Here is a 27,875-nt window from a genome sequence, read left to right as displayed (position 1 = left end):
CGTAAGCTCTTTTACACGTAACTGAAATGCTTTACGCAGATATCTGCAGAGAACCATGTACATATGTAAAATTATTCAGTCTATTAATGACTAAAAAGGATTTGTGTGAATCATGCCCTCTAGTGGTGAAGTTCTCTACAGCGCCGGGCAAGCGGCCAGTTAGGGATACAGTAGTGTGCTCTTTACGCAATTACGCAGAGGTAGTCCTGATGGAATACCGTACTTTGAATCGGATTCCATTGCGGGATTTCCGACCAACCAGTTTTTCCTCTTTTTTTTCTAGAAAATGACTGCGCTAAAACTCAAGAGGCGACTTGTATCTAAAATGTCCGATAGTTCGTGTCAAGGTCTACTAGACCGGGTGCTTGGATTCAGAATAGATTTTTTTCGAGTTGATAACATTAAACAAGTTATGGAATATACAATATGATGCTCTGCATTTCACTTTTGAATCCATGCACAAGAGACGTTTAAAATGTAATTATCAGTTTTGCTGTAGATTGATTCATTTGCTACATCAGATATACTGAAGATCAACATCAGATTTTTTGAAAATTAGGAAATGGAAAGATAGCAGGAGTACTCGATCAGATTTTATTTTGACAAACAAGCGCACTGAACATAAATTGTAATTTCTCTCAGAAGGGTTCCACAAATGTCAGAACAGAAGGGTTTAAATTTTCCAAACTGATGCAAAACATCCACCTCCCAGATCGACTAGTAATGTTACAATGGGATGTTTCCCATGCACATGTCAGAGGATATTTATAAAAGAGCAGGTAATTCAGAGGCTCTTCGTCCAAGGCTTTTAAAACCATTTATATCACAAGAGGATGTTAGTGTATTTAAAGAAAGTGAAATGAAAAGATGAAGCTAATAAGAGTCTGGATACTAGAAGAAAGCAGGACAGTGTAACAAAAGGGGCAGGTTAAAGAAAAATGCATTACATTAGAAAATATTTACAGGAGAATGGCTGGGTCCAAACCAACAGCAGCTTAAATTAGGTAGTGAGACAATTTGCCTCCAGAACAACCAAAGACCAAAGACAGGGGCATGTCCATCACCTCAGTGTCGTCCGTGCATTCTGTTAAAAATGGCACATGCCTTTCAGTTGTGCTGCTCCTTTTAGTGATCAACAGCACAGAAGCTAGGACAAAAAAATAAAACAATCACAGGAAGTCGCCCGTCGCAACTGCCATTTCCTCTGGCACACAGTGAAAAAGAAAAAAAAGGGTTAACTCCGAAAAGAGATCAAACAATTCAGAATCTCACAGATATACATGAGGAGTGTAACCTCCAGAAGCTAAACAGCAGGCTTTAGCCAATTAAAAGCTGCGCACTAATACCCTGGGATTGTATGCATAATACGTGCTAGCTGGAGTGTTCTATTTAAGTGCATCCCATAAATAATGCATGTGGAGCTGGTCAGGGGTTTAAAAGGGGAACGGTGACGAAGCCGCCAACCTTAAAATATGATTATGACAACCCATGAAAATATGCCTCTGAATACAAGTGAAACAAAAGGAGTGCACAGATACCGAATAATCAATAATGCTAAATGTATATATGAAAGCCATGTAGATATTCCCTTTTGATATACAAAATCATAAAAACAAACAGGTGCTTGTACATAATAAAACTAATTCAAGCTGGTCAAGGGTACCTTGAACAGTCAAGCATTTGAAAGAAACAAAAATATCCCTGCTTCCATAATAATAGTAATGTTAATAAAAACAGCGTAATTATCTTCTAGAGGAAAAGGACATAAGCTTGAGCTCTTAGTATGGGCTCGCAATCCTATTAAATGGCACTGAATATAAACCCAAATAACATACAAATATGTTTAAAGCTGCCATATCCATTTGCCCATTTCATGCAAAACAAACAAACAAAAAAAAAAAAACTACAGAACCTCATAATCTCATCTGATTGCTCCTGTTCTCAACTCACTGCACTGTCACTGTACAATAAAATAAATACGTTTTCCTCTCCCAGAAACGTTGACTGAGCCACTAAACTCATCCTCATTGGACTTGTTCAGCTTTTTTGGCATTTTCATGTGTCCGTTGATTCTAAAGTTATGATGGAAAATTTCCTAAAATCTGGCTGTTGTAGTGTTGTAGTCTTGTCTTGTAAATAATTCTAGCACATGTATTCAGTTAACTGGTAAAAACATGCAAGTCTAATCCTAGGAAGGACTTCAGAATGTTGAAATCGCATGTCATGTTTGGGGTCAATATCAGTGCTGAATAAATGGCCCGGGATACTTAAATATCAACTTACTATGAAGATGGTGTGAAGACAACTACTGTGTCAATCTTCAAACGCTTTATGCACCATTCAATCAAGGTTTTGCATTTAGTCCCGGTCTTTAAGAAAGCACGTTGCATTCTTAAAAACGTACCAAACGTAATATTCAACGGCTGGCATGTGGTTTCAATCAGTGAAACTAGGATATAAAGCCTCAGGAGTGACATTTGTTTGAATTTGGTTATGTTCTGGAGACGTATTCTTTCAGCTCATCACTTTTTGAAGAACTTTTTGTTGAGGAGGAAGATGAGCAGGTTGACGTTGACTTTGGCCTTGTCAAACATCTTCATCACAGCAACTCCTTCATACTGGAGCTGCAGCAGATCCTGCACACAAACACATACATGCATTACACATGCTGACCAAACTGAAGTTATATTTTACATTCTGTGATTGGCGTAATACTGAATTCCAGAGGTGAGTAGCCATGTAAATTAAGACAAACACCAAAAAAAGCAAAGAGCTGTTGTCAAGCATCCAGTCTCAAGACGAGGATTCTTGAGGTAGTAATTTCAAATGGCATTAAGATGAATACATCCCACTGGTTCGTTATTTATTTATATTTAGGCTAATCTAAGCTGCGATGTATCATTTTATTCTCTGACTCGATTGGCTAGCTCCACAGCCATGGCGCACCTGGTATTTGAGAGGGAACTTCTCCATGTCCACTCCCATGAAGCGAGCCTTCACCTGGAACGTGCCCCCCTCCTCACTGGGTACGATGTCAAAAATCACGTTCTTGAACCTGAGCAGAGGGGGATATGGTGGTTTGGTGTGCAAGTACAGGACATCACCAAGGATGAAAAACTGTATCAATGTCCAAGTCCTGGCAGTTCTCAAGCAAGATGACCTACAACAGTGCATGTAAACGGAACTATTGTTATTAAGTGTACACAATCTTGAACTTCCTACTTCCTGTGTAGGCTGAATTCTTAGAAAGGCTCATCTTTTCCATTTGTGTTTATGCAGATTGCTCATCTGTACCCGTGTGCGTGTGTGTATATGTATGCATACACAAGCGTATGTGTGTGTGTGAGAGACGTGTGTGATGTGCGGGTGTATGTGTGTGTGTGCGCGTGTGTGTGTGTGTGCGTGTGTGTACTAACTGGGTCACAGGCAGGTCCTCGATCTCCAGCAGCACCCCCTTCTCGTGCAGCCGGGCGGCGGTGTACGTCAGGGCCGGCTGCTTGCACTTCTTCCCCTTGCTTTCCGCCGCCTTCCTCCCGTTCCCCTTACTGAGAGAGAGGGGGAGAGAGTGTGAGCGAGGGAGGGTGACACAGAGAGTGTGACTGAGAGAAGAGGAGCATGGGAGCGAGAGCATCTGCTGTGTGCTAGGGTATATGGCACGACTGCTGGAGGCTCAGAATGCTTTGGAGCAGCAGTGCTTTTTAAAGAGCCATCCGAGCCACTCTGCGGCTCCCCGCAGCCTCCGCACAATGGAGGGGTCTCCGAGCAGCCGTCCGTACCTGCTGCTGGCGGTCAGGTTCTCCAGGCAGGTGGTGATGTACTGGCTGTAGTAGTCCACCTGCTCGCTGTGGAAGGAGCTCTTGCAGTGCAGGCTGTGCGCTGTCTGCCTCAGCTTCACCAGCTCCGCCTGCCGCCGCTGGCGGTACAGCCGCTGGTGACGGATGTCCTACAGGTGGGGGCAGGGCAGGGCGGGAGGAAGGGTCACAACCCAAAAGGATCCAGTGTGTGTTTGAGAGATCGAGTTCAAACATGTTAGCCTGCTACACAATTCAACGTTAATAAGAGAATTAGAAGTTTGAAATGTTCTCATGCCAGGGGACCTTGGTCTTTAGCTTAGCCAGATAATCATATCTCATGTGGAGCGGCCGGTGGGGGGGCGTGGCTTAAACCCGCAGCAGTCCTTGCTCCTGTTACCTTGGCGATGAGCTGCAGGATCTGGGCCTCAGTGTCTGGGGGGGTCAGCACCCCCAGGGCCTCCAGCCTCCTCAGGCTCCTCTGAATCTTCCTCTTCTTCTCCTCCAGGGACAGGTTACCGTCGGCGACGAGCGACTGGTTCCTCTTCATCTTCTCCGGGGTGCGGGCGTCGCGCTGAGCTCGCCGCTGCATCATCCAGCAGTGCTGCGCTTCCTGGCGGGAGACGGGGAGGAAGAGGAGGAATTCTAAAAACGCAGGAGGCAGGAAGACGGAGCGAGAGAGCGGGGGACGCTGCAGAAGAGCCGACTGAGCCAGTGTTGCCACGGCGAGGCGCTCACCTGGTCACGGGAGATGGAGGACCTCAGAACTTCACCCAGCGTTTCCCCGGGCTGCGTCCGGATCACATCGATGATCAGCTGCTTGGTACTGGATCAGAACACAGAGCAGTCACTCAGATCCATAACCCTAACCCTAACCCGGGCTATGTGTCCGGATCACATCGATGATCAGCTGCTTGGTACTGGATCAGAACACAGAGCAGTCACTCAGATCCATAACCCGTACATGCAGGGCCTGGAGCCTTCCTGTGTGTGCTGCTGCTCATTTCCAAAGCATTTCCAAGTGAACAATCTGAACAAGCTATTTAGTGATCTACCCTTCAAAAACAGCGCTGACACTGGTACACAGTGTTGAAGAGATAAGAGTGCACAGTATTCAAGGATGCAATTTTCATAATCTACTCTTTGCTGGTTCATTTGGAAAGGTTGCCATATTGAGTAAAATTTTAAGGACCAACATTGACTAACAAGTGGGATCACACTAGAGCACAAAATGATAAGACAGTAGAGTGCACCTTGTTAAAGATATCCATTACTGTTCAGCAACAAAGCAAAAATAATACTTTGTATTTTGAACCAAAGAAATTCAGATGAAATTAGTAATGAAATGTAAAAAATTTAACAGAAATCGTGAATTCTCTTGTATTTGTGACATTTTAATTGACTTAAGAAATTAAAAATTAGGATGCTGCATAGCAGTTTGCGCCCATTGATACCTGCAATTCTGAAGCACTGTAATAACCATGAATCCACCAACTGATATTCCTTTCAGCTTCATTCTAAAGAACTACAGCAACCAGCATCCTCTGGGCTCACCTGAGCAGGATCCCTCTGGCATCAGGCCGGTCATCGGAGCTCCGGAAGATGTCAAACTTGCTGGTCAGGGTCAGAGACACCTCGAGCTTGCTGTACTGTGTCAGGATCTGTTCTGCGTTGGGGTCCCCAGAGGTCACTACTCCCTCCCCTATCCCAACACACACAAAGCAAAAATTATTTTTTTAAATTCTTTAATAAAAGTTAAGAATGTTCCTAGTGGAATAACTACATTTGTTTTTAATCTACATTTTTATTGCTTGTAGAAATCAGAGATCTAAAACGAAATGGGCTAATCCCTATTCAGAAAGACACCGGTATTCTGTTTGGGGATCTAAACCCATGCTGCTGTAATTCAGTTGTCAGAATTACTCCTACATTGAAAAGCACTTTGCTGAAGAGTAAATAATTCATTGTGGAAAGCTGGTGAGACTTTGGGCTTGTGGTAGGACACGACAGTGCTGGATTTACCAACGAGAGCCTGGATAGACGGCACCTTCCCAAGATCCCTCAGCAGCTCCCGTAGGGGGTCAGAGGGGTCCGGGCTCAGGCAGTCCTGATGCTCCAGCAGCAGCTACGTTAAGAGAGCACACATATGTACGCATGACACACGCATGAAGACACGTGAACACACACGTACGCACACGCATGAGCATGAACACACACACAGGGTACTAAAATAATAAAACTATCCAAATGTAGCCTGCCTAATACAGATCTACGGATTTGTATTCCTCTCTTCATATAGCTGAAGAGACAAATGCTGGAAATCCAGAATAAAAACGAATCCTCACAGATCTCTCCTGACATGTACGGGTGTGATTTATGAAGGGGTCAGTGGAGCCGCAGACCTTGTGGGTGTTGATGAGCTCGCTGATGGAGATGTAGATGACGGGTTTGTTTAGGACGACCATCTCCGAGTACTCATCGATGCTGAAGCGCTCCTCCGGCTCCGGGACGTCACAAGCGGCCTGCAGGAACTTGCTGTGAGGAGCGGGGGGTTTTGTAAGTCACATGATTTTCAGTACCACAGAAGCAGCTTGGGGTTTAGGCGGCTGTGCATTGGGAAATGAGATGAAAGCTAAAAGAGGCACTTGAACTGGAAGGCAGTTAAACTGTGGTTTCTCTGCTCTGAAACAGGTGTGGAGAAGCCCCGCCCAGTCACGCCACCCTAAACTCGCGCGCGCCTGCCTGCCGCTCGGCTCGTCCGGCCCACCTGAACTTGGCGTGCGTGAGCGTGATGTAGTCGTTGAGGGCGCGCAGGTGCGCGCTGTCGCCCTGGAAGTGCTTGTGGGCGGCGGCGTGCTGCAGGACGCGGGCGATGGAGCCCAGGGTGCGCCGCTGGTCCGGCAGCAGCGCCGAGCCCGCCGAGAACTCCACCACGTCGAAGCCGTCCGGCGCCACCACCGCCGGGTTCATGTAGCGGTAATACAGCAGGTTCCCCACGATCTGCGGCACAACAGCAGAGTAAGGACAGCATCTGAAACAGCGTGTGAACATGACCTAATGCTCATTAATCTCTAGTATGGAGTGGCTGAGCTGTGAAGCAGCGTTCAGTTGGAGACAAGAGGGTCCAGGGTAACGATGGGAAAGTGAGGCTGTCAGCGATTCACTGATTTCAACCAATCATAGTGTCAGACAGCACATGGTAGCTCCACCCATTACACAGTTCTTGTAATATGCCATCAGTGGGCCTGCTATCCAGTGTGTATTTAAAGTATGCAATACAGTAGGGCCTGGCACCTTGTAGAGCTCGTCCTGGCTGGCCTGGGGGAACTTCTCCTGCAGTGCCTCTCTCAGGACCTTGGCCGTGTACCGCATCCCGTATCTGACCGCAACAGAGGCCAGAGAAACCTCAGCTCACTGTTCAGACAGGTTTGCTGCGCCTACACGGCATCAAACTAAACGTATTTAATCTCAATCTGAAATCACAGAGAACAGAGAAGCCTGACAGAACCACAGGTTTGAGTATAGGGCCCATTATAAAGCATGAACCCCATCTCTTTTTTAAACAAGCGAACAGGCAATGTGACATTTTAAATGGTTTTACAGTTATTGCATTTAAAACCATATCCTGCCAAGAAAATATATTGACAAAAGCTAAGGATAAGGACACTCAAAGTGGACACAGAATGAGGGTCTGGGAGCAGCGCAGACAGACGGCACTCACGGCAGCTTGTGCACGTTGGTGGTGATGGCGTTGAGCACGCGGTCAGTCATGGTCTTCAGGTTGCTGATGGCCACGCCCAGGCGGCGCTGGACCTCGGGGTGGCCCAGGGCCTGCTCGGCGCTCACCTCGTACGGCAGAGAGCTGCACGGGAACAGGGCCAAACGCACACACACACACCCACACACACACACACACACCCCCCCACACACACACACACACCCACGACGCGCGATTACTCACAGCACAGACAGCACGCCCAGCTCAGCAGGAAACAAGCGCGCACACACACACTCCGCTCTGATTAAAGTACGGGCTAGAGTCAGGCAGGCACAGCCTGCAGGGCCTACAGCACAGAGCCATATGAAATAATCATTTCATCAGAAATGGAGCATCACACGCAAAAAATGATACACTTAGAAATCCGTATTGTGATCTTTGTTATTTAATATTGCAACATTTGAATGGTGCAGAAAGAAAATTATAGACGCTGGTATTAAAAATAATAAATAAAACAAATCAAGAATCCCTCATTTTTGTGCAGTTATTCACAGAACACATCCCTGCGTGTGGTCCGTTAGGTACAGGCTGGGAAATTCCAACTGGGAAAGCCTGTTTATTTACATCACATTTTATACCTATACAATATTTTTACTCAAACCAGTATTCCAAGATTAATATTAACCACGTAATCATCATTAATCAATTGTATGTGTATTCTGACAATATATTTTAAAGAGGATGGGCCTAGGTAGCTCTGGCTGCACAGTGACGGTCACAGTGCCCTTTAGAAAAAGCCACAGCACGAGAGTGAGCACAAAGCACTCACATCGATACCCTGCCATCTAATTAATTATTATCCATCAATAACAGCGGTTACGGCTTAATGCCTCTTTTTGTCAGTCCAGACGCTTTCCCCTCGTCTTGAGCGCCTCCTTGAGGCCAATCTGCCTCACAACATGCCAGCGGTCCAGTACACCGTGTCCCTTTTACCTCTGTTGTCCGCTTCGTGTCTGCTTTACCAGCCTCTCCCCCCTGGTCTCAGATCAGCAATGGCTGAATGAAACCAGGAGAATACGCGGCTAGGCTTGCTTGCTGATGACTGACCTCAGGCTATGGGAGATTTGTGACTGAATGAGTGACAGGACGTGCGGTTTGGGACAGAGCACCGTAGCATTTCACTAGCGTCAGCTTAGGAAACACATCCGTGTACCTACCCCATCCTTGCCTCGTTCACTTGGGCGTTTCTGGAATTCTTTCAGCTTTGAGTTCAAACGTAATTATCGCTGAATTGTAACAAACCAAAAACGATGCCCTGTTTTAAGATGAAGCATTTTAACTGAACTGTAATGACTAGTTAAAATGATTGTGAATTGCTCTGGGTAAGAGCCTCCGCTCAATGAATGTAATGTAATGACTTCTTGTATGCAGCCGTCTGCACCATTGACAGTATATATAAATGGACGACGGGACGCCGCTGTTTTCAATGGGCGAGGTGCGAGGCCAATTGCATCCCTTCCTGATCGGCCTCTCATGCAGTGAATATTGGGAAGACGCAAGATTGCGCAGGCGCCAAGTCTCTGATTTATAATACAAAAAAGATGTACTCCTTGTAGTAGCTGCGCTCTAGAATTAGCTGGGTTACAGCATCAGGGATAGAACACAAAATCATCACGATTCACGAATCGTCCTATACATTTTGATATAAAATTATTCCTCATTCTCAAAATAACTCGCAATATGTACTGCGAATGATAGTTGCCCACTTTCCATACGGCAAACCTATCGCAGTTTCAGGATTTTTAGGTTCTTCAAACAATACAGTGCAGTCCTTTAATGTTGCAGATTTATGACGTCATTATTTGTGCTGAGAAGCCCAAAAACCGGTACTTCCGCTGACATGCGCTAGGAGAGAAATCCTGGCGCCCTGGTCTGCACACGTGCTCTTTACTGACCTCTTGTGGCCGGTCTGGGACTCGGCTTGGTTGATCCAGCTCTTGTAGATCTCCACGGGGTCCGTGCGGATGCTGAGGGCCCGCTCCTGCAGCACCTCCCGGATGGCGGGCCCCAGGACATCCCTGAGGGCGTTCTGGCCCCGGGCGTGCCGGTAGAAGCTCACCAGCATCTTGATGACGGTCGGGTTCCCCTTCACCAGCTCCTGGGGCGCGTCCACCTTCAGTCTGGAAGGAAAGGGGGGGAGTTCAGTGGGACTGTCCTGTGAGACCAGGCAGAGGTGCTGGCAGAGTGGTTAAAGTTTTAAAGCCTGAATTTTAAAGCACACACTGCAGTCCTTTAGTCAGCTCCAGTGATAAACTGAACTGCAGGGATGCACAGCTCCGGGTTTGGAGGGTTGCAGAGTCGGCAGATCTTTGCCATTTCCTTTCAGTCAGCAGGAAAAGTGGGCCTTAGAACAAGGGGTGCAGACTCTTCGCCAGTCAATGACTTCATTAGGCACTTAAAGGGGCAGTTCACCCAAAAATTGAGTTAAGGTGTGTTTCCACTTACCTGGAGTAGTATCTGTCCATCCAGATATTGTTGCTGAAATGTGATGACTTTTTTAGATATTTGCTGCAGCTCATCCTGATAAAATGGAACTCATGGGTCTATCTTCGTGTGGCCTCTAAGCACCAAAATTTAACGTTCAAAAAAATTCAATAGCAAGGTCTCTTTCCAAATACACTGCCTGGCCAAAAAAAAGTCGCCATTTGGATTTTTTTGGACAGTGCCCACTGTACAAGCCTCTGGAGGCAATGTTATGATCTGGGGTTGCTTCAATTGGTCAGGGCTAGGCTCAGCAACATTATGCGGCAATAAAATGAAGTCAGCTGAGTACCTGAATGTACTGAATGACCAGGTTATCCCATCAATGGATTTTTTCTTCCCTGACGGCACGGGCATATTCCAGGACGACAAAGCCAAGATTCATCAGGCTCAAATAGTGAAGGAGTGATTCTGGGAGCATGAGGAATCATTTTCACACATTGGCCACCACAGAGTCCTGACCTTAACCCTATTGAAAGTCTTTGGGATGTGCTGGAGAAGACTTTACGGAGTGGTTCGACTCTCCCGCTGTCAATACAAGATAATGCAATTCTGGACGGAAATAAATGTTGTGATGTTGCATAAGGTTGTCGTAACAATGCCACGAGTAATATCTCAAACGTGAATTTCAAAGTGGTTATGTGCTGTAATAAAGTAAGTCACTAACAAGGAGCTACATTGAAACTACATCCAACGGTCACATTCAATCACATCACATCACCACCACCCAAGTTTCATACCTGCCCACCTGCAAGAGACTTTGCTCAGATATAGTGGACACCGTTGCCGTACTTTGATAAAAGTAGCGATTCGATAAATCCATGCAGAAATGACGCTCTGTGGGTGTAACCGTGGAATTATATTTGGAAAGAGATGTTACTGTTGAATTTTTATAATGTAAATGTTTGCCACTTTGAAGCCACAAGAAGATATATATCAACTTGCGGGTCTCAGGTTGAGCTGCAGTGAATACCTAGAGAACTCATCACATTTCAGCAAAACTATCTAGATGGACAGATACTACCAAAAATGAAATTCAGTGGAAACATTTCATTTTTGGGTGAACTGCCCCGTTAAGCACTGAAAAGCACAGAAAACCAGCATACACCCCGACTCTCCAGGAAGTAGAGCCCTACATTTTTTACATTACATTACATTATAGGCATTTAGCAGACGCTCTTATCCAGAGCGACTTACACAACTTTTTACATAGCACTTTACATTGTATCCATTTATACAGCTGGATATATACTGAAGCAACACAGGTTAAGTACCTTGCTCAAGGGTACAACGGCAGTGTCCTTACCCGGGATTCAAACCTACGACCTTTCGGTTACAAGCGCAGTTCCTTACCCACTGTGCCACACTCCGTGTGGAAGCATTTTGTTAGTAAAAACTAAATAAAAATATTCTCCCACGTTTAACAATTAAGGGCTTTCGATATGAAGGTGAGCACAGTGTACATGTCCCAGCCCACAACGGTCAGTGCGTAAATGAGCCTTTGTCAGTACGAGGCGGCGGGTTCACGCACTTGATCTCGTGACGCAAGGCTGTGGTGAAGAGCTGGAGCAGCAGGTAGGCCTCCCTGCAGTCGGAGCCGTAGTTGAAGAGGGTGAAGATCACCGTCTCCATGAAGCGCGTGCTCTTGTTCTGGGGCATGAGGAAGATGAGCTGGGCCAGGTACAGGGGCTGGGTCTGTGCAGGGAGGGGCAGAGACAGACGTTAGCTGTGCACAAAAAGTGACCGGGACCGTGAAAAACCAGTCTGACGGAGCCAAACAAATCATAACATAACACAATGACACGAACAGGCCATTCAGCCCAACAATGCTCGCCATTTTCCTGACTAAATTGTATTAAATTGTGTTCTGATTACCTACAGACTAGATAGCGTCTAACGCTGTATCAGGATGGTTCACAATCAGGATGGTATTGCCCCGATGCAGTTCCAAACCAACACATCATAGGCACAGACAACCCAGAGACAGCCAAATCCAAATCTGTGCAGTACTGAGCAATGTAAAAAAAATATAATTTTAATACAGACCTCCTCAGTGTAACACAGACTTACACATTTCTGTACAAATTTCAACAGCCAAAAGATAGAATGCACAGATTCTGACCAATCCCAATGCAGCTTAGCCTCTGGGAGTCCAGCTGATTGGCGGATACACAGCGCTCACCTGCAGCAGGTAGAAGAGGTGCTGATAGGCCTCCAGCTTCTCCCTCTTGTCTTTGCTCAGGGACTTGAGCCCCTTGTGTTTGTCCAGAGCCATCATGTCTGACAGCTGCTCCTTGTTCTTCTTGGTCAGTTTCTTGCAGTGGGACACCACCTCCTACACTCCAGGAGAGACAGAGTAAGCAAGCTATCAGCCTGTCTGCTCATCAGTAAAGAGGTATACAGGCTGTGCAAGAGAAATCTGGAAATTATATATATATAATAAATAAATAAATAAAATATACAATACTATACTTCAAAGATGCTTACATCTAAGGGTAGGGAAACTGCCTTTCCACCACCTAGAAAGGCAGTCTCTCCCACTAGAATAGTTATACTTTCCTTTTAGAATAACTGTTCTAGTGGCAAACTGCACAACAATGCACTTTTCTGCATTTCTACAGTACTGATACACATGCACGTGTACAGTACTCATACGCATGCTACGTGTACAGTACTGATACACATGCACGTGTACAGTACTCATACGCATGCTACGTGTACAGTACTTATACACATGCTGATGCACAGTACTGATACACATGCCATGTGTACAGTACTGATACACATGTACAGTACTGATACACATGCACGTGTACAGTACTGATACACATGTACAGTACTGATACACATGCTGATGCACAGTACTGATACACATGCTATGTGTACAGTACTGATACACATGCACGTGTACAGTACTGATACACATGTTATGTGTACAGTACTGATACACATGCACGTGTACAGTACTGATACACATACACGTGTACAGTACTGATACACATGCTGATGTACAGTACTTATACACATGCTGATGCACAGTACTGATACACATGCTATGTGTACAGTACTGATACACATGTACAGTACTGATACACATGCACGTGTACAGTACTGATACACATGTACAGTACTGATACACATGCTGATGCACAGTACTGATACACATGCTATGTGTACAGTACTGATACACATGCACGTGTACAGTACTGATACACATGCACTTGTACAGTACTGATACACATGCTGATGCACAGTACTGATACACATACACGTGTACAGTACTGATACACATACATGTGTACAGTACTGATACACATACATGTGTACAGTACTGATACACATACATGTGTACAGTACTGATACACATACACGTGTACAGTACTGATACACATGCTACGTGTACAGTACTGATACACATACACGTGTACAGTACTGATACACATACACGTGTACGGTACTGATACACATGCTATGTGTACAGTACTGATACACATACACGTGTACAGTACTGATACACATACACGTGTACAGTACTGATACACATGCTACGTGTACAGTACTGATACACATACACGTGTACAGTACTGATACACATGCACGTGCACAGTACTGATACACATGCACGTGCACAGTACTGATGTAGCGTACTGCGATACGCCTGCCGGGGGCTCGGACCTGCAGCGTGACGCGGTTGCGGACCAGAAGGCCGATCTTCAGGTCCATCAGGTCCAGGTCGGCCTCCAGCTGGCGGTTGGAGCGGATGGTCCGCACCACCTCCTCCCGCATGCGCAGCAGCTCCCCCTCCTGGCGGATGTCGCAGTCGCCCTGCTCCAGCAGGTGAGCAAACTTGCGCACCACAGAGAGCGGGGGAGCGAGGGAGTGCACTGCGAGGTCAAAGGGGAGCGAGTGAGGGAGGGAGGAGAAAGTACGCCTTCAAAACCATGATAAACAAATACAACCAGGACTTAACATGAGAACGAACAGCAATACAAGATCCCGTTTGCCTTTCAGTACAAGAGTATCTTTTTACATTGATTGCATCTAAGTGACTGAGGATGCAGTCTACTGGAAAGTTTGGCGGTCTCAGTTTGTGCTCGTCATTGTGGCTGCCCATGGTATCTGCATCAGGCCAGCTCACACTGACTGGACTAGTGTGTGAACAGCATTGCTAATGCAGCGTGTAATCACATACCCAGCATTCTGTAGTCCTCACGCGCCTTATTGGCTCTGAAAAAGGCCTGAATCTTCACAATAGCGCCCACCTGTGGACGAAAATAGTATAAATACATCCGTTAATATTTCTTGTACATTCATACTCAAGACTTTTAAATGACGTTTTTTAAATTATTCAATGAGAATGTACACATGAATAATTACTGCAGATAGTAGTTTCTTTTATTGTGGCTTCAAATTCAAACGGACACCAGAGTGCATAACAGAGGAGAGCAAGTGCAGTTCCAAGCTCACGTTTCGTCTGAAGTGTCTGAGCCGAGCCTGGTACCTCCGTCTGGTCAGCCACATCCTCACGTTGGCCTGGATCTGCAGGGGAGAGAGCAGGTCGCAGCTGAGACCCAGACAACACTGCCGCGCTGACCGGCGTGTGCGTGTCACCCACAGTCACACGCTCCGTCTGCAGAGGCCCTGAGCTCAGCTGGACCAGGCTGGGTCTCAGTAGACAGCCATACAGCTGTGCCCTGCAGCAGTGCTATCGTAAAAGACTGATATTTCAGCCGTAGAGGACGAGCAGAGGCCAGTACAGACGGCATCTCCAGTGCGAGAGGCTGGGCAGTACCTTGATTACTGCCCTCCAGTTGCAGCAGAGGTACTGCAGCCTCTGTCTGTAGGCCCGCTGCTGTCTGTACCTCCTCCAGTGGGACTGAAACAGAAGAGAGGTGCTGTGAGTACAGCTCTTCATTGGTGAGTACAGCTCTTCATTGGTTTACCTCTATACCTGCACTAATGATGCAAGTTTATTACACAAATAAGCTGCCATTATCTCTGTGGATTTTCGATTGGGCAAAAAAGTACTGGACACTCAAAAAGGCACAGAACACACACACACGCACACGCACAAATATGTGCAAAATGCATATAGATGCATGATGAAAGGGAATTTATATACACAAGACATTATAAAATGCACTGCATTTTTTAAATCATATAAAAACGTAGGTTTACATATTTATTGTATGCAACATGTATGCAGTTTGAAGTACACTGTCCTCACCCAGCACCTTCCTCTACATGACTGCTCCAGACTGAAGGTAAGGGCGCTGAGCTCACCTGTATGGTGACGATGGCGGGCAGCTGAGTGTGCAGGAAGTGCAGGCGGTGGCCCAGCCTCTGCCTCACGAGGAAGCCCCTGACCCTGGCCTGCAGCTGCACCACCAGCGCCTCGCTGGCCTTCCACTGCACCTCCCGACTGTGCGCCGCCGTCACGCTCGACAGAACCGCCTGCAGGGGGAGACAGAGAGCCGCTCACGCCACAGCAAATGGGGAAGAAGGCTCGAGACCCTGGGATATATGGCACAAGGAGTAAGTGGACGGAAGACTTGGCGCAGTGAGAGACCCTGGCATAAAACTGGTGACAAAAGTGATCCAATGCTTAGAAATGAAGAGACTTCCGTGAGAAAAGGTGAACTGAAATACTCTGCTGTATAAATTCTACAGAGTTGTGGGAAGGGGAGAAAAAATGGCGTGCTCTATTCCAAGAAAAGCTGTTGAGCTCAAGCAGCTGCACGCCTGTCCCAGTGACAATCTGATCATAACAGCAGGTAAAGAGGTCCTAACAGTTACAGTCCAGTCAGAGGCCAAAAAAATCATGAAAAAAAACTCCCAAAACCAAACAACGTAGCATTACTAGTGGAAATAAACAACTTTAATTGTGGAAATAAACAACTTTAATTGTATTGTCACAAAGGTTGTCCAGCCTATAATCAGGTCCTGTAGTACCAAATATTTATAGAATTCAATTCCGAGAAAGAGAAGTAATCTGAATTTCTGCAGCGTTGCAACCAAGAGAAGCATTCTACCAGCTGTTCATGGCTGTATTTTCTTGCTCTCAGCAGACGCTGGAGCTATTTTTACACATGGCAAAGACAGCAATAACCTGTAAATAGCATAGCGCTCTGCTGGTGGTGAGAAAGTATTTACACTCCTCTAAAAATGACAAAACAGACTCAAAATCAAAACAGGCTCCTTACTTTCTTCTGTCAATTTCCAGAACATCCACAAAACAGATATTTAACCAGCAGGGGGCAGCAGCTTACATTAACTCAGTTTTGACACTTACAGGCCCATCACAAACTCAGCTTCCTTGCTTTCCATAGGAAATGCTAAGGACGGATGTTGCTCTGGATAAGAGCATCTTCCGTGCCTTAAACGTAAATGAAATGTAAACGCTTGCTCCCTACAGCGAAAACCAAAACTTTCCAATTTAATTCTTATTAATATTCATGGCGGGGTGTGGCCGATTAGCTGTTCTGTCCTTTGAGCATGCCTTTTCATGAATATTCATAAAGTGTAATATAACTCCAGGAACTCCTCTTATGAACCGGAATCTCCATTAGTTAGGAAACGAGAGAGCAGAAGGAATACACCGTCTGATTGGTTCACAGAAGCAGTGGCGTTGCAGTGTAAAATTGGGGTGGTGTGTGGGTCACCTGTATCTCGTCATGGCCCAGGAACAGGCTGTTCTGCACGAAGCCCTTGGGCCGCTCCCACGTGCCCTCCAGCCTCTGCAGGTGGAAGTAATATGAGCTCCCGTCCTGAGTCTTGTGTCGGACCCAGGGGCTCCTGTTATCACCTGGACACACAAGCGGCCATGTCACAACCATGATCTCATCAGCTCGCCACTGCAATTACACGTTAGGGGACATCTACTGCGATTAACATCATGTACCAATAATACCAGGCAACCTACAAAAAAAATAATTGAAAAACAGCAATAAAAAACCAAACAGATTTCTAATCTGTAAGGCCAACACAACAAAATACAGAATTAAAACACAAAGCCATTGCGTATCAGTGCACGGAAAGAATACGATGAAAGTGTAAACATCAGATGACAAACAAAATGGAGACTATTCGGCCCGTGGTCTTAAATGCACAAAACTGGACTGCAGCGAACTGGCGTTTTCACGGAGAGAAATGAAAGGCCGCAGCACAAGGCTCACCCCCCGCGGCTTTGGCCCTGTGCAGGGCGGTCAGCTCGGCCTGGTACCCCGCCGCGCAGTCCGCCACCAGGCTCCTCAGGGCCACCTCAGGCAGGCCCAGGACCCGCAGCGTCTGCGAGGCCCGGCCCTCCTTCACCGCCTGGTTCACCGCCGCCAGCCCCAGGGACACTGGCAGAGAGCACACGGCACGCAGCGGTGAGGCAGGGCTTCTCTCGGGCCTGTACCATTACAGGCAGCTAACGGCGTTTCTCAGCCCTGGTCCTGGGGGCCCACTGCCAATGCTGGCTTTTTGTCAAAGCCAATCTACTGATCAATTAAGGTTGTTGAAAATGTGTTTAAGTTCTACCATAATTGTGTGGTTAGACTTCTATTAACACAATACAGGTTTAGCTTGTTGCCATTTCTCCATTCATTTTACACTGATCGTTTTAGCAATGTCTCCACACTCTCGGCAAATTGAACCCAACTGATTTCATTCATCAGTCTGTAACTAATCAATTATAAATGGAACCTCAGTTGGAATTATTTGCCATATAGTACATACAGTGCAGAAAGTGCAAATTGGTCTGACCGATTGTAATTCCTGATATGAATATGGGAATTTTCTTTTGGGGGGGGAGGGGGGCATACATAGCCATTTCTGGCATAAATGGCTTTAAGAGGGCTTTCAGAATAATTACAGCGCTTGTTATAATGGCTGGAACATAAATCAGCATACAATAAAACCACTTAAATACAGAGGAGTGCTTTGGAATTACGGAGATGGAGGGACTTGTTAAACACACATTGGACTTCACCGTTTAAGTTTCAAAACTGCCAAACCATTAAAAGCTTTCCGCACGTTCAGCGAGCAGGTATGAGGGAGTGTGCGGTGTGGCATGACACACTTACTCTTCAGAGCTCTCTGCGTGTCCTGATTGGCTTTCCTCACCCCCTCTTGGATGTCAGCCAACCAGAGCTCGGCTGAGGGATCACGGCTCTCCTGCAACCACAAATCAGAATATTAAGCTGGCAGTGTCCTTTACAAGTTCAGTTTTTCTGCTATAAAACAAGGATGGGTGGAGACTTCTTTCCAATTTTCCCAGGACGCACTGCGCTGCTGTACCTCTGCTTTGCGTCTTTTGGCTTGGGTCAGCACATCGTGGTAGCGCCTGGCATTCACGGGCTGTACCTCCTCCAGGCCACTGGAGGGCAGCAGCAGCGCGGCCAGGGTCTTCTGAGGGTCGCTGCGGCACAGGGCCTGGTTGATCAGTCCAATGCTGAGGATCTCTAAAGTTGAAAAGGAAAGAATGAAAACCCATCTTGGCATCCCGTTCATCGCACGTCCTGCCCCGGTACACTGCAGCACTCACGGTCGTGCTCTTCCTGCACCGCTGCGTTGACGGTGTTGAGCCCGCCCTGGAGCTCATTCCACGTCAGCAAGGCCCTCCCTGCCTGTCTCTTCAGCCCACACAGCTCCTCAAAGTACCTGAGCGGAGAGGTGCAGTCAGTGAGCAGCAAGAAGAAAACCTGCATCAAGTCTACCTCCCCATATAAAGCAGTGTCAATACCGGCATACTCCTCAGTGTTCGAACCAGAGACTGTAAAAAATATGGACACAGCTACTGTGACGTCACCCATTGACTCTCCGTGGGTCTCTAAAACACGTTTTGAAGCTCAATGGCGGGCGCGGCCATTTTCTCGATTTGGAGCCAAAACCATAGAGTTAAGCGGTCTTGTGATTTTTACAATTTGATTGACAGTCCGGTGCGGAAAAGCCCCTCAACCTGAACGAGGCTAGCTGACTGTCTGCCGTTATGTTTTAAAATATATTATCAGATGTTTACGGAGTTTAATTTCCATCCGTGACTGTACTGTGTCATGTAATCACGTTATGTATGACATTAAAAATACAATTAGGCTATGTTCAGTTATCTTCAATTTATGTTTCTCAGCAAAACGAATATGCTTAGCTAGCATATCAGCTTGCCAGTGAGCTAGGTAGGCTGTCCGTGGTTAGCTCACGCGTTAGCAATATGAACCACAGGGGAAGAACATTGACTACACTGATGGTCAATCAATCGGAGATGTGTAGGCTACTGGTGATTTGACTAGGCAAATTTTCGTATAACTGTCTGGTAGATCTGTTAACCGAGCAAGTTATCGTCGTAGGTTTTCGCCAGTCAGATAATGAGCCTGCTACTACTAGCTACTCCATCGCCGTTTGTGGTGTTCACTTGCTGGGTGACGCTAGCTGACCGATCGTTCGCAAATCACTTTCTACCGAACAAAAATTAACACTCAGCGGTGATTAACAAATCTACCAAGTATTTTAATAACTGATCTGCAGGCGTGTAAATATGACAACGCACTTTGTACGGCAAGTTTTCCACCTGGTGCATGAAGAAAAATAATGTAGCCTACGTTGAATTTCTAATTATTATTAGGCTATTATTTTTTTCTTGTAAATCATCAAAACCAATGGAGAAAAGCCAATATACGCAAGGAGCCCCCAGAACCGATTCTGAGAACCACTGTCTTAAATGCCTAGCTTGTCGGTCTCTTAAATGCTAAAAACATGTTCCTTTCTAAATGCCAAGATGGTTAATTTCGTTAAATTCTGTGTGTGTTATTTCATCGTGTGTTGTATATTCAGCAAATGAACCTTGAAACTCTTAATTCGCTTCGTGAAACTGAAAAAGTGTTTATCCCAAAATCGGGATTATAGTAGCTTTGTCACATGCGTGAAGCATGGCCCAGGTAGACATTTACGGAATGTACACGACTGACAAGCCGCCAAACACGTTTGACAGATTGAATGTTTGCCGGTTAAGGTTAGCTAGCTAGTCAAATGGCTTGGTAGCCGAAGTTGCGAACTGTTTTAGCACAGGCTACTACTGGACTACCAAATATAGCAAGCTGATTACGCTTTCTGCCAAGTAATTATTTGGTTAAGTAGGCTAAAGGAAATAGTAAAAATGACTCGGATACCGAAAAACTTAAGAGGAGGATTATTTTATGGTCGTCTAGAGCAGCTGTAAATAGCACACGCCATAATGAAATCACCACGAAATGGGATGCCTGCATTTTCAGACTCAGCACAGGCGGACCGTAGCCGGAGCCGCAATGGCAAGGCCAAGAAGCGCCACCGCCCACCCCAGTGACCATAGACTGTAGCCCCTACTGTAGCTGAGTCCTCCGCAGTAATCCGGAAGTGACGCAAGCTGTACCTCATTGGTCCAGAACAAATATTGGCACTGTGCCCAAATGACGCAATAAATCATGAAATCGACCCATGGACAGTCATAAGACCAATAAAATACACCTATTATGACTATTTGTTCTTTTGAGAAAAAATTATTGACTTTGTATTTTGATCGCATTTGTACCGTAGACTTACATGGAAACCGGATATGAAAACACCTATACTGGAGCCATCCGTAGTGGCGCTAGTGAGCAACCAGGAACTACAACACCAGGAAATGAGCTTCAAAAACGAAGTCTGGTTTTGGCCGCTTGGTTCGAACGCAGGCAAGTTCAAAGTACAGCAACAGTCAAGCTGTGACTGACTAATCTAGGTTAGTGCATTTGAGACCAGTATGCAACATTCCTCACCACACATAAGAAGCTTATCTCAGTGAAATTCGTAATTATTTGTTAGTGACAGTGGAAAAAACAAAATGAGCACTGAAGCCATGACTGGTCCTGCTCTGATGCCAGCTCACCTCTGAACCAAACCGTCGTCGATGTCAGACAGCCCCGCTGCTGGGCTGACCAGGGTCGCACAGAAAGCGCCACCATCCTTGGCCTCCAAGGCCTGGTTGATCAGAGCCACTGCGGACAGCATCTCCACTGCCACAAAGAGCTCCTCCTGTTGTAGCTCGCCCTATAGGAAAGGAGGATGAATGGTTAACCCAGTAGAACCCACAAACTGAAAACGTGTGCATTAAAGGAGTACCATGGTGGTTGAACGTGACACTTCCCAGTTGTCTTCAGGCAACAACAAAACAAATGTGCATAATTTTTTTATTCTTCAGTCATTTCAATGTACTTTAAAACGTATTTTTCTAAGCCTAAATTTCCCACTATAAAAATTCACCCGAACCGTCTGGGCGTGGTAATGAGAACTGTCAGTTAGCTATGATTGACAGACCGTTCCCCGTTACCATAGCTACCCCCATGATACGCGCTCTCTTTGGGAGACTGAATTTTCACAAGCTAGCTAGCTTAGTAGTATATCAAGTATCTATAGATAGCTAAGGTAAGGACGTTGACTTGTATCCAGTTACAATTTTTGCTATCTAGCTAGCCAAGTTAAGATAAAAGCACAACTATAACGTCCTCATAAAAGCGAACTAGCAAGCTAACGTTATCGATAACATTGCCTTATGAAAGCAAACCTCCTAGCTAGCTAACGTTAGCTAGCTAGCTAAATGAATATAACCAGAAATAATCTAAAGGAACTCTAATTTAAGTGAACCTAACGTTAGTCAAATATTTGCATTGTCTGAACAGCAGGACGGTGTGTCCTGTCAGATTTCTTTACGGGGCGTGGAAATAGGAGTGGTTACTGTATTCGTGACGTAGAAAAATGACAACTTTCTCAACCGGTTGAAAATGGGACGATGAATTTAAAACGCATATTTCTCCAAAAATACAGAACGGACATATTTAATACTTTGCTCATTGTGTTTCTTCAATGCCTCTTGTGCAAATAGCACATAAAACCGAGAAAGTGTGAAAATCACCATGGTACTCCTTTAAGGCATTACTAGTAAATATAGAATAGCTTTTCAGTACACTACCATGTTCATTTCCCTCACAGAAGGGTAAATGGAAAATGTAATGTTTGACCTCCAGCTTTCCTATAATGTGTGCTTTTCCACTATGATACAATGGAAGTAATTATCTCCTAGTTTGCAAATAAGCCACAGTAAAGCCACATAGCAGCCTCTCCATCACTCTCCTGACTGCAGTGAAGGAGTGCCTGTGTACCTGAGGGCTCTGTCCCTGCAGGAGGCCCAGCTCCCGCTGGTACAGCTCGGAGGCGAAGGGGTAGACGTCCGGGAGCTGGGCGTCCGGGTTCATCAGGGCGCGCGCGGTCTGCCTGGGCTCGCCGCCGCGCAAGGCCTCGTTAATGCCCCGCACCGCCTGCTGCACTGCACACGCCACACACAGCACCGCACACAGCGTCACCGCATGAGGCCAGACAGAACTGTTAATGCACTTTCATTTACGCAAATAGTATTCAACTCTATTCGATATGGAGATGAACAGATTATACCACAAAACACAACAGAGCAATATATTCACAGGGTGCATTTTTCTATTTTGGGTCTTGTACAAGTGTGAATGTACTTTGCAAGTTCAAGGCCAGGTTGAGAGGAAAATTCATATCCTACTTGTTCAGTCACAGGATTTCTATCGCTAGTGCTGTAAATTATACTTGGTAAACCAAACTCCAAAACATAGCATTGTGCCCCAGCCTATTGCACTGTGCATAAATCAGGGGATTTTCAGGATCAGAGGCTCTCTCTATGTGAGAGACTGCAGGTATTTAGCGATGTGGTGTACTGACTTGTCTGGGAGCGTTGCGCGTCTTCGTTTGCCACATAGACACCCTCCTGCAGCTCATCGTGATCCAGAGGGTCCACACATCCCAAGTCCTGGAGCGTGGTCACATGACACAGGACAACAGTGAGGAGAACTATTTTACCTCACCACCATTCTTTACCCACCCGCGTTATCAAAGTGAGTACTTCACATGCAATGCAACTGCCCCAACTACATTTTGCACTCTCATGGTAAAATCCAATCTTCCAGCCGTTCTAGAGAAAATTCTGCCAGCACACTGAGGCTTGCAGACACTGTGGATGTTGTCAGGTGTGCACGTTGTGGATGTTGTCAGGTGTGCACGCTGTGGATGTTGTCAGATGTGCACGCTGTGGATGTTGTCAGGTGTGCACGCTGCGGATGTTGTCAGGTGTGCACGCTGCGGATGTTGTCAGGTGTGCACGCTGTGGATGTTGTCAGGTGTGCACGCTGTGGATGTTGTCAGGTGTGCACGCTGTGGATGTTGTCAGGTGTGCACAGTGTGGATGTTGTCAGGTGTGCACGCTGCGGATGTTGTCAGGTGTGCACGCTGTGGATGTTGTCGGGTGTGCACGCTGTGGATGTTGTCAGGTGTGCACGCTGTGGATGTTGTCAGGTGTGCACGCTGTGGATGTTGTCAGGTGTGCACTGCGCAGTGATGCGTTTGCCCTGGCACGTCTCTCTCACCAGGGCCTTCTGCTCGCGGTCGGCAGCTAGCTGGTCCAGGTACCAGGGGGCGTGGTCTCTGCGCACGCCCCGCAGCGCCAGACAGGGCGTTTGCAGGGCAGAGATGAGAGCCAGGGAGTCCCCACACTCCAGAGCCTCGTCCACTTGCTCCAACACCGCGCGCACTGTACAAAGACACACCACAGTGCTCAGGTACAGCAGTGCCCAGCTGCTGACTCAAACAGCAAAATAAACTCAGGGCTGCACAGAAACCCAGAACTAACTGAAGGGCCCAGCCAGGCTTGTTTGCTTCCATATTTCTTAGTAATCAGTAAACTGAGCCTGAAACTCCATCTAGTGGACATCTGCTGTACTTCAGTCCATCACGAGATGAATAAAAGATATCATTCGAATTAACATGCGTAGCAAATCTACCATGCGCAGCATATGCAAGAGATTTAGACCCTTGTAAAATTCCATCCACAGTAACATACCCGAATTATTTCTCAAAATGAAAATTCACACTGTAGTGAAGCACTGTCCAAACCTACCGTTCACCTTGTTGATACTGTCCTGGATCTCACTCTGCGTGAGGTATTCCTCATAGATGTCTTTCCCCTCGGAACCGTTCACCTGGAGCACAGACATTTCACTTCAGTCAAGTTCCCTTCTTGCATTCTGAAATTCCTCTGCATGGACTTCTTTGGCTTAATTTTATGGCTGCTCAATATAAACAAATATATATACCATAGCATAACACAGGCAGAGAGAAATTACGCAAAATGTATTCACAGGAAGGTATTCAACAGGACCAAAATCCTCCTTCTACCTGATGATCTTACCAAATACATTTGTATACAAGTCAGAAGTTAGTTATCAACTGTAATTAATCGGTGGAGTAAAATAATTGAATCGCACACTGCTCTAGAGTATCGGAGTGATGCCCACCTTGGTATAGGCACGAGCGGCCTTCTGTGCCCGGGCCTGCCGCAGCATCTCCTGGTAGACGGGCATGAGGTGGTTCCACAGGTCAGCCAGCATGGCGTTGGGGTTCCTCAACGCCTGGGCAGTGTCCTCTACACAGCCGCGCTCCACCGCCTCGTTAATGGCGATCACTGCCGCGTGCACTGCCAAGCAGAAAGGCAGTATCAGTACTAAAATGATGAACCAGTGACCCGAGGAATTGAATTGGCTGATATGAAACGGCAGCAATTAGTATGCGATGGAAAGCAACACCATGCAGAGCATACGATGATGTCGGCAAAGAAAAGGAGCGGAAATATTTGATAGAGGTGCCAGCTTAATCATTTCCTTTCCCGTTCCATTCAGCCCTGTCCTCCTTGAATTAGCCAAGTCTTTCAAAGTCATATTTTATTCCAAGCCAGTACATAAAAGCTTATCTCCTCTAGACCAGGCGTTTTCTTCGAAACACTCCCTGGGCACACTGGCATCCCTCAGTCCGCCTACCTGCAGCCTCATCCACAGACAGCTCGTTTGCCAAGATGCCCCCGATCTTGCTGAAGGCTGGCATCTGAATGCCATATTTATCCAGCTCACGCTTCATGTTGTTGATCTCCTCCTCTGAGAGACGGGCAGAAAGAGAGCCTCATTCAAACCACACACAGCTAATCTGCAGCACCAGTCCGCAGGCAATTTATTTTTGCTGATGGTGAAAAACACCAAGCGGCCCAAATGTGTGAAAAGCCACTTTACCTGTGAACTTGACTTTGCCGCACAGGTCATGGATTTGAGGGGCCAGCCCCAGTCTGAACAGATAAAGGCTGTGAAACAGAGAGAGTATCCAAATAACTTTGGTTTAAATTCACTTGAGCAAGATATTTTACTACTCAGTTTTCCTATTCACTAGCCAAAGTTCCACATTATAGGATATAATTAATCAGCAACTTACAATTAGCAAAAGCTTTCACTTACAAGGATTGAGCAGCAAATAGATTGAGTAATTACATTAGTAATAGAACTTTGGTATGGCCCAGTCCAGAAAGAACTCAAAATGAGCAACTGCAAGCACTCACAATTATATCCAGACATACCAATGTAAAACGCAATGGATATAGAAAAATAAGTGTTGGTTCCAAACGGCAGCATACTAAAAAAATTCTGCTCAGGAGAATGAATGTTACTTACCTAAGGGCATGGATGCAGTACACTGTGCGTGGCATGTTCTTCTTGTCATAGATGTCGGTGGTCTCTGGGTGGAAGATCTGATAGGAACAGGAGGCTACTATCAATCTAAAAATGTCGCCCTATTCTAATAAAATGGTGGAAGCCCACATTTAGCTTTATGTTCATGCTATGCGAGTTAAAAATAGATATCACATAGCGCTACTTGAATTGGCTGTTTTGAATATCAAGTTACCGTTGGCAATCCAACCTCCACCATTGCATTTCTCCAGTGATTTATGTTATCGGTGTGGCGGAAGTGTAGTCCCGTTGCCTGAGGAAAAGGGGGACACTGTTAAGCACTAGGACCATGTTGAATATCCCATTACTCCTTTTGATGAGCAAAAAAATCTAAAACATGTGCTAACACGTGTCAAGTCTCCTCAATAAAATATGCTGCCATGGATTATTTGAAGGTCAGTTAATAGGCTCCTAAATCCTAAACCTTCTACACTCCTATGTCAAGACAGGGTTAATTAAGTAGAAGTAGTCCATAGGAGAGAAGCTACACAGACAAAAATCAGTGACTTTGGACACTAGTTTCCTGGGGGTTGTTATACTTCCTTGGGAAAACACACTGCAATAAATTCCTTTGCATTGACTGATTGGCTTCATGCAATTAACTACATATGTATAAAGCAGGACTAGATAGGATTGAGCTGACCTTGTAGCGCTCCTGGTCCAAATCATAGATCTTCTTGAGGGGGACAACTTTGGGTGCAAAGCAGTGGCCTAGCTTGGCCAGGAGCACCCCGTTCCTTAGCCCCTCCTCAAGCTCAATGGGGGCGGGCAGGTCCTCCTGGAGACAGGCCTCCATCCATCTGTCAGCCAGAGCAGAAACAAACACCTTCACAATGAAGACCCACCAGGGCAGTTTAGGGAATGACATAAGGAATGTTTGACATCCAAGGGCCAGTGGTCAAGCAGGTTTACCTGGCGTGTCAAACCAATAATAATCTCTGAAAGGTGAGTGGAAGAGTTGCGAGATCAGATTAAATCACGGAGTTGTAGGTATGGGAAAGAAAGAATTATTTTGCAATAGAATGGATGGCTAGGGGCTTTTCCTCAGGATAGCCAGTAGTAAGAGGCCTTTCATTGCTGCAGTTAGCACTTCCCCGTGATTCCCCCCACTTACCTTTTGGCCTCCTCCAGGCGGCAAAGGTACTGGTAAGCAACATTCTGAATTCGCTGTTCGTCCATTTCCTCGGCAGTCAGGCGCTCGTCTGTGCAACGACGTTTCACAGATATGAAGATATTGGCAGTGATTTGTAAGTTTTCAACTCGGCAGAGTATCCAAATGCAACTCTGAGCTCAACTTAAGCAACACGTGAATAGAGCTAGCTGTTACTCACTCAAATATGGTAGCTAACTAGATCAAACACAAACAGCAGCGATATCCACACATTCTAGCAAGCCAACGAATCTGCTCGAGAATATTCAGGTAGTCTAACATATGCATGCTAGCTATATAATTATCTAGACATTAAGCGTATTGACGCGAAAAATCAATAGCTTTAGCTTGAACGATTTAGAATTACACTAACGATCCAGCAAGCAACTAACAAAAACGTGTCATTTTCAATACGCATATTACGTTACTTATTCGGTAACGGCTAGCCAGCCAAAGGTAGCAAATAGTCAATTAAACATTTCTGCTAGTTATTATCCTAAAGTTAAAGCAACCTGCTTGTCAGTAACTTATATGTGGAAAAACACAAGTGTTATAAATCTATGACATTGCTTTTGCCACTTACAGCACGGTCGCGTTTGGCCTCCGAATTCTCCCATTTTCTTGGTACTGAGTTTCCCTAGCTAAATAAGTAACGTTAAATAGGTATTAGCTCTATACGTTTGGCTTTTCTTTTTCCGGTTCCCAACAATGTAGTTTCGTTTGTTGTAAACTGTATTCTGTAATCTAAATGGTTACGTTTCCATAACGAAGACACATTTATTTGAAATAAAAACCCGATGTCACCCAGTCAGTGGTGTCTAGTCCTTTCTTTCATGCGTCCACAGCCGTGCCTGTTTACTTTCCGTCAGCGACTCAGGTTTGAATGTCCCGCCGACGTCTAGTTGGTTAACTGACGGGCGTTTCCATTGGTTCATAGCCTGAATATTTTACTTTGCATTGTGGGATACAGAGTCCAATTTAAATTTCGGCCGGCAGTAGATGGTGCACATGCTCAACGCATACATTTGAAATTCAGCTGATGTATGAATTAGTCTATCGCA

At 45.9% G+C, this 27,875-nt stretch overlaps 1 protein-coding gene across 1 annotated transcript; it reads right to left on the bottom strand.

Annotated features, from left to right (window-relative positions):
* Window positions 1-578: 578 nt before the first annotated feature.
* iqgap3 (IQ motif containing GTPase activating protein 3) lies at window positions 579-27,749 on the bottom strand. Its single transcript, XM_035379306.1, has 38 exons — window positions 27,398-27,749; window positions 26,779-26,866; window positions 26,308-26,464; window positions 25,840-25,917; window positions 25,608-25,684; window positions 25,176-25,243; window positions 24,930-25,043; window positions 24,411-24,589; window positions 24,014-24,095; window positions 23,484-23,647; window positions 22,783-22,870; window positions 22,200-22,363; window positions 20,930-21,090; window positions 18,578-18,693; window positions 18,331-18,494; window positions 18,117-18,207; window positions 17,226-17,393; window positions 16,713-16,855; window positions 15,334-15,504; window positions 14,843-14,926; window positions 14,518-14,589; window positions 14,243-14,312; window positions 13,726-13,934; window positions 12,233-12,385; window positions 11,582-11,745; window positions 9,465-9,689; window positions 7,513-7,653; window positions 7,086-7,170; window positions 6,559-6,791; window positions 6,194-6,326; window positions 5,814-5,916; window positions 5,346-5,493; window positions 4,530-4,617; window positions 4,192-4,404; window positions 3,777-3,943; window positions 3,417-3,545; window positions 2,947-3,055; window positions 579-2,636 (listed from the first exon to the last, which is right to left on the bottom strand). Exons 1-38 carry the CDS (start codon window positions 27,429-27,431, stop codon window positions 2,523-2,525), a joined length of 4,947 nt encoding a protein of 1,648 aa, XP_035235197.1. The 5' UTR covers window positions 27,432-27,749; the 3' UTR covers window positions 579-2,522.
* Between the last annotated feature and the right edge of the window lie 126 nt (window positions 27,750-27,875).

The sequence above is a fragment of the Anguilla anguilla genome, chromosome 1 (assembly GCF_013347855.1).
Source record: "Anguilla anguilla isolate fAngAng1 chromosome 1, fAngAng1.pri, whole genome shotgun sequence".
Lineage (NCBI taxonomy): Eukaryota > Metazoa > Chordata > Actinopteri > Anguilliformes > Anguillidae > Anguilla > Anguilla anguilla.
Note: the sequence above shows the minus strand (reverse complement) of the source record. Positions and strands in the feature narration are given on the sequence as shown.

Coding starts and splice junctions, on each gene's coding strand:
- iqgap3 (XM_035379306.1), bottom strand. CDS start 27,431: ATGGGAGAATTCGGAGGCCAAACGCGACCGTGCT. Junction 7,171..7,512: donor ACCAACGTGCACAAGCTGCC/GTGAGTGCCGTC, acceptor TGTTGCGGTCAG/ATACGGGATGCGGTACACGG. Junction 3,546..3,776: donor AACCTGACCGCCAGCAGCAG/GTACGGACGGCT, acceptor CCTCTCTCTCAG/TAAGGGGAACGGGAGGAAGG.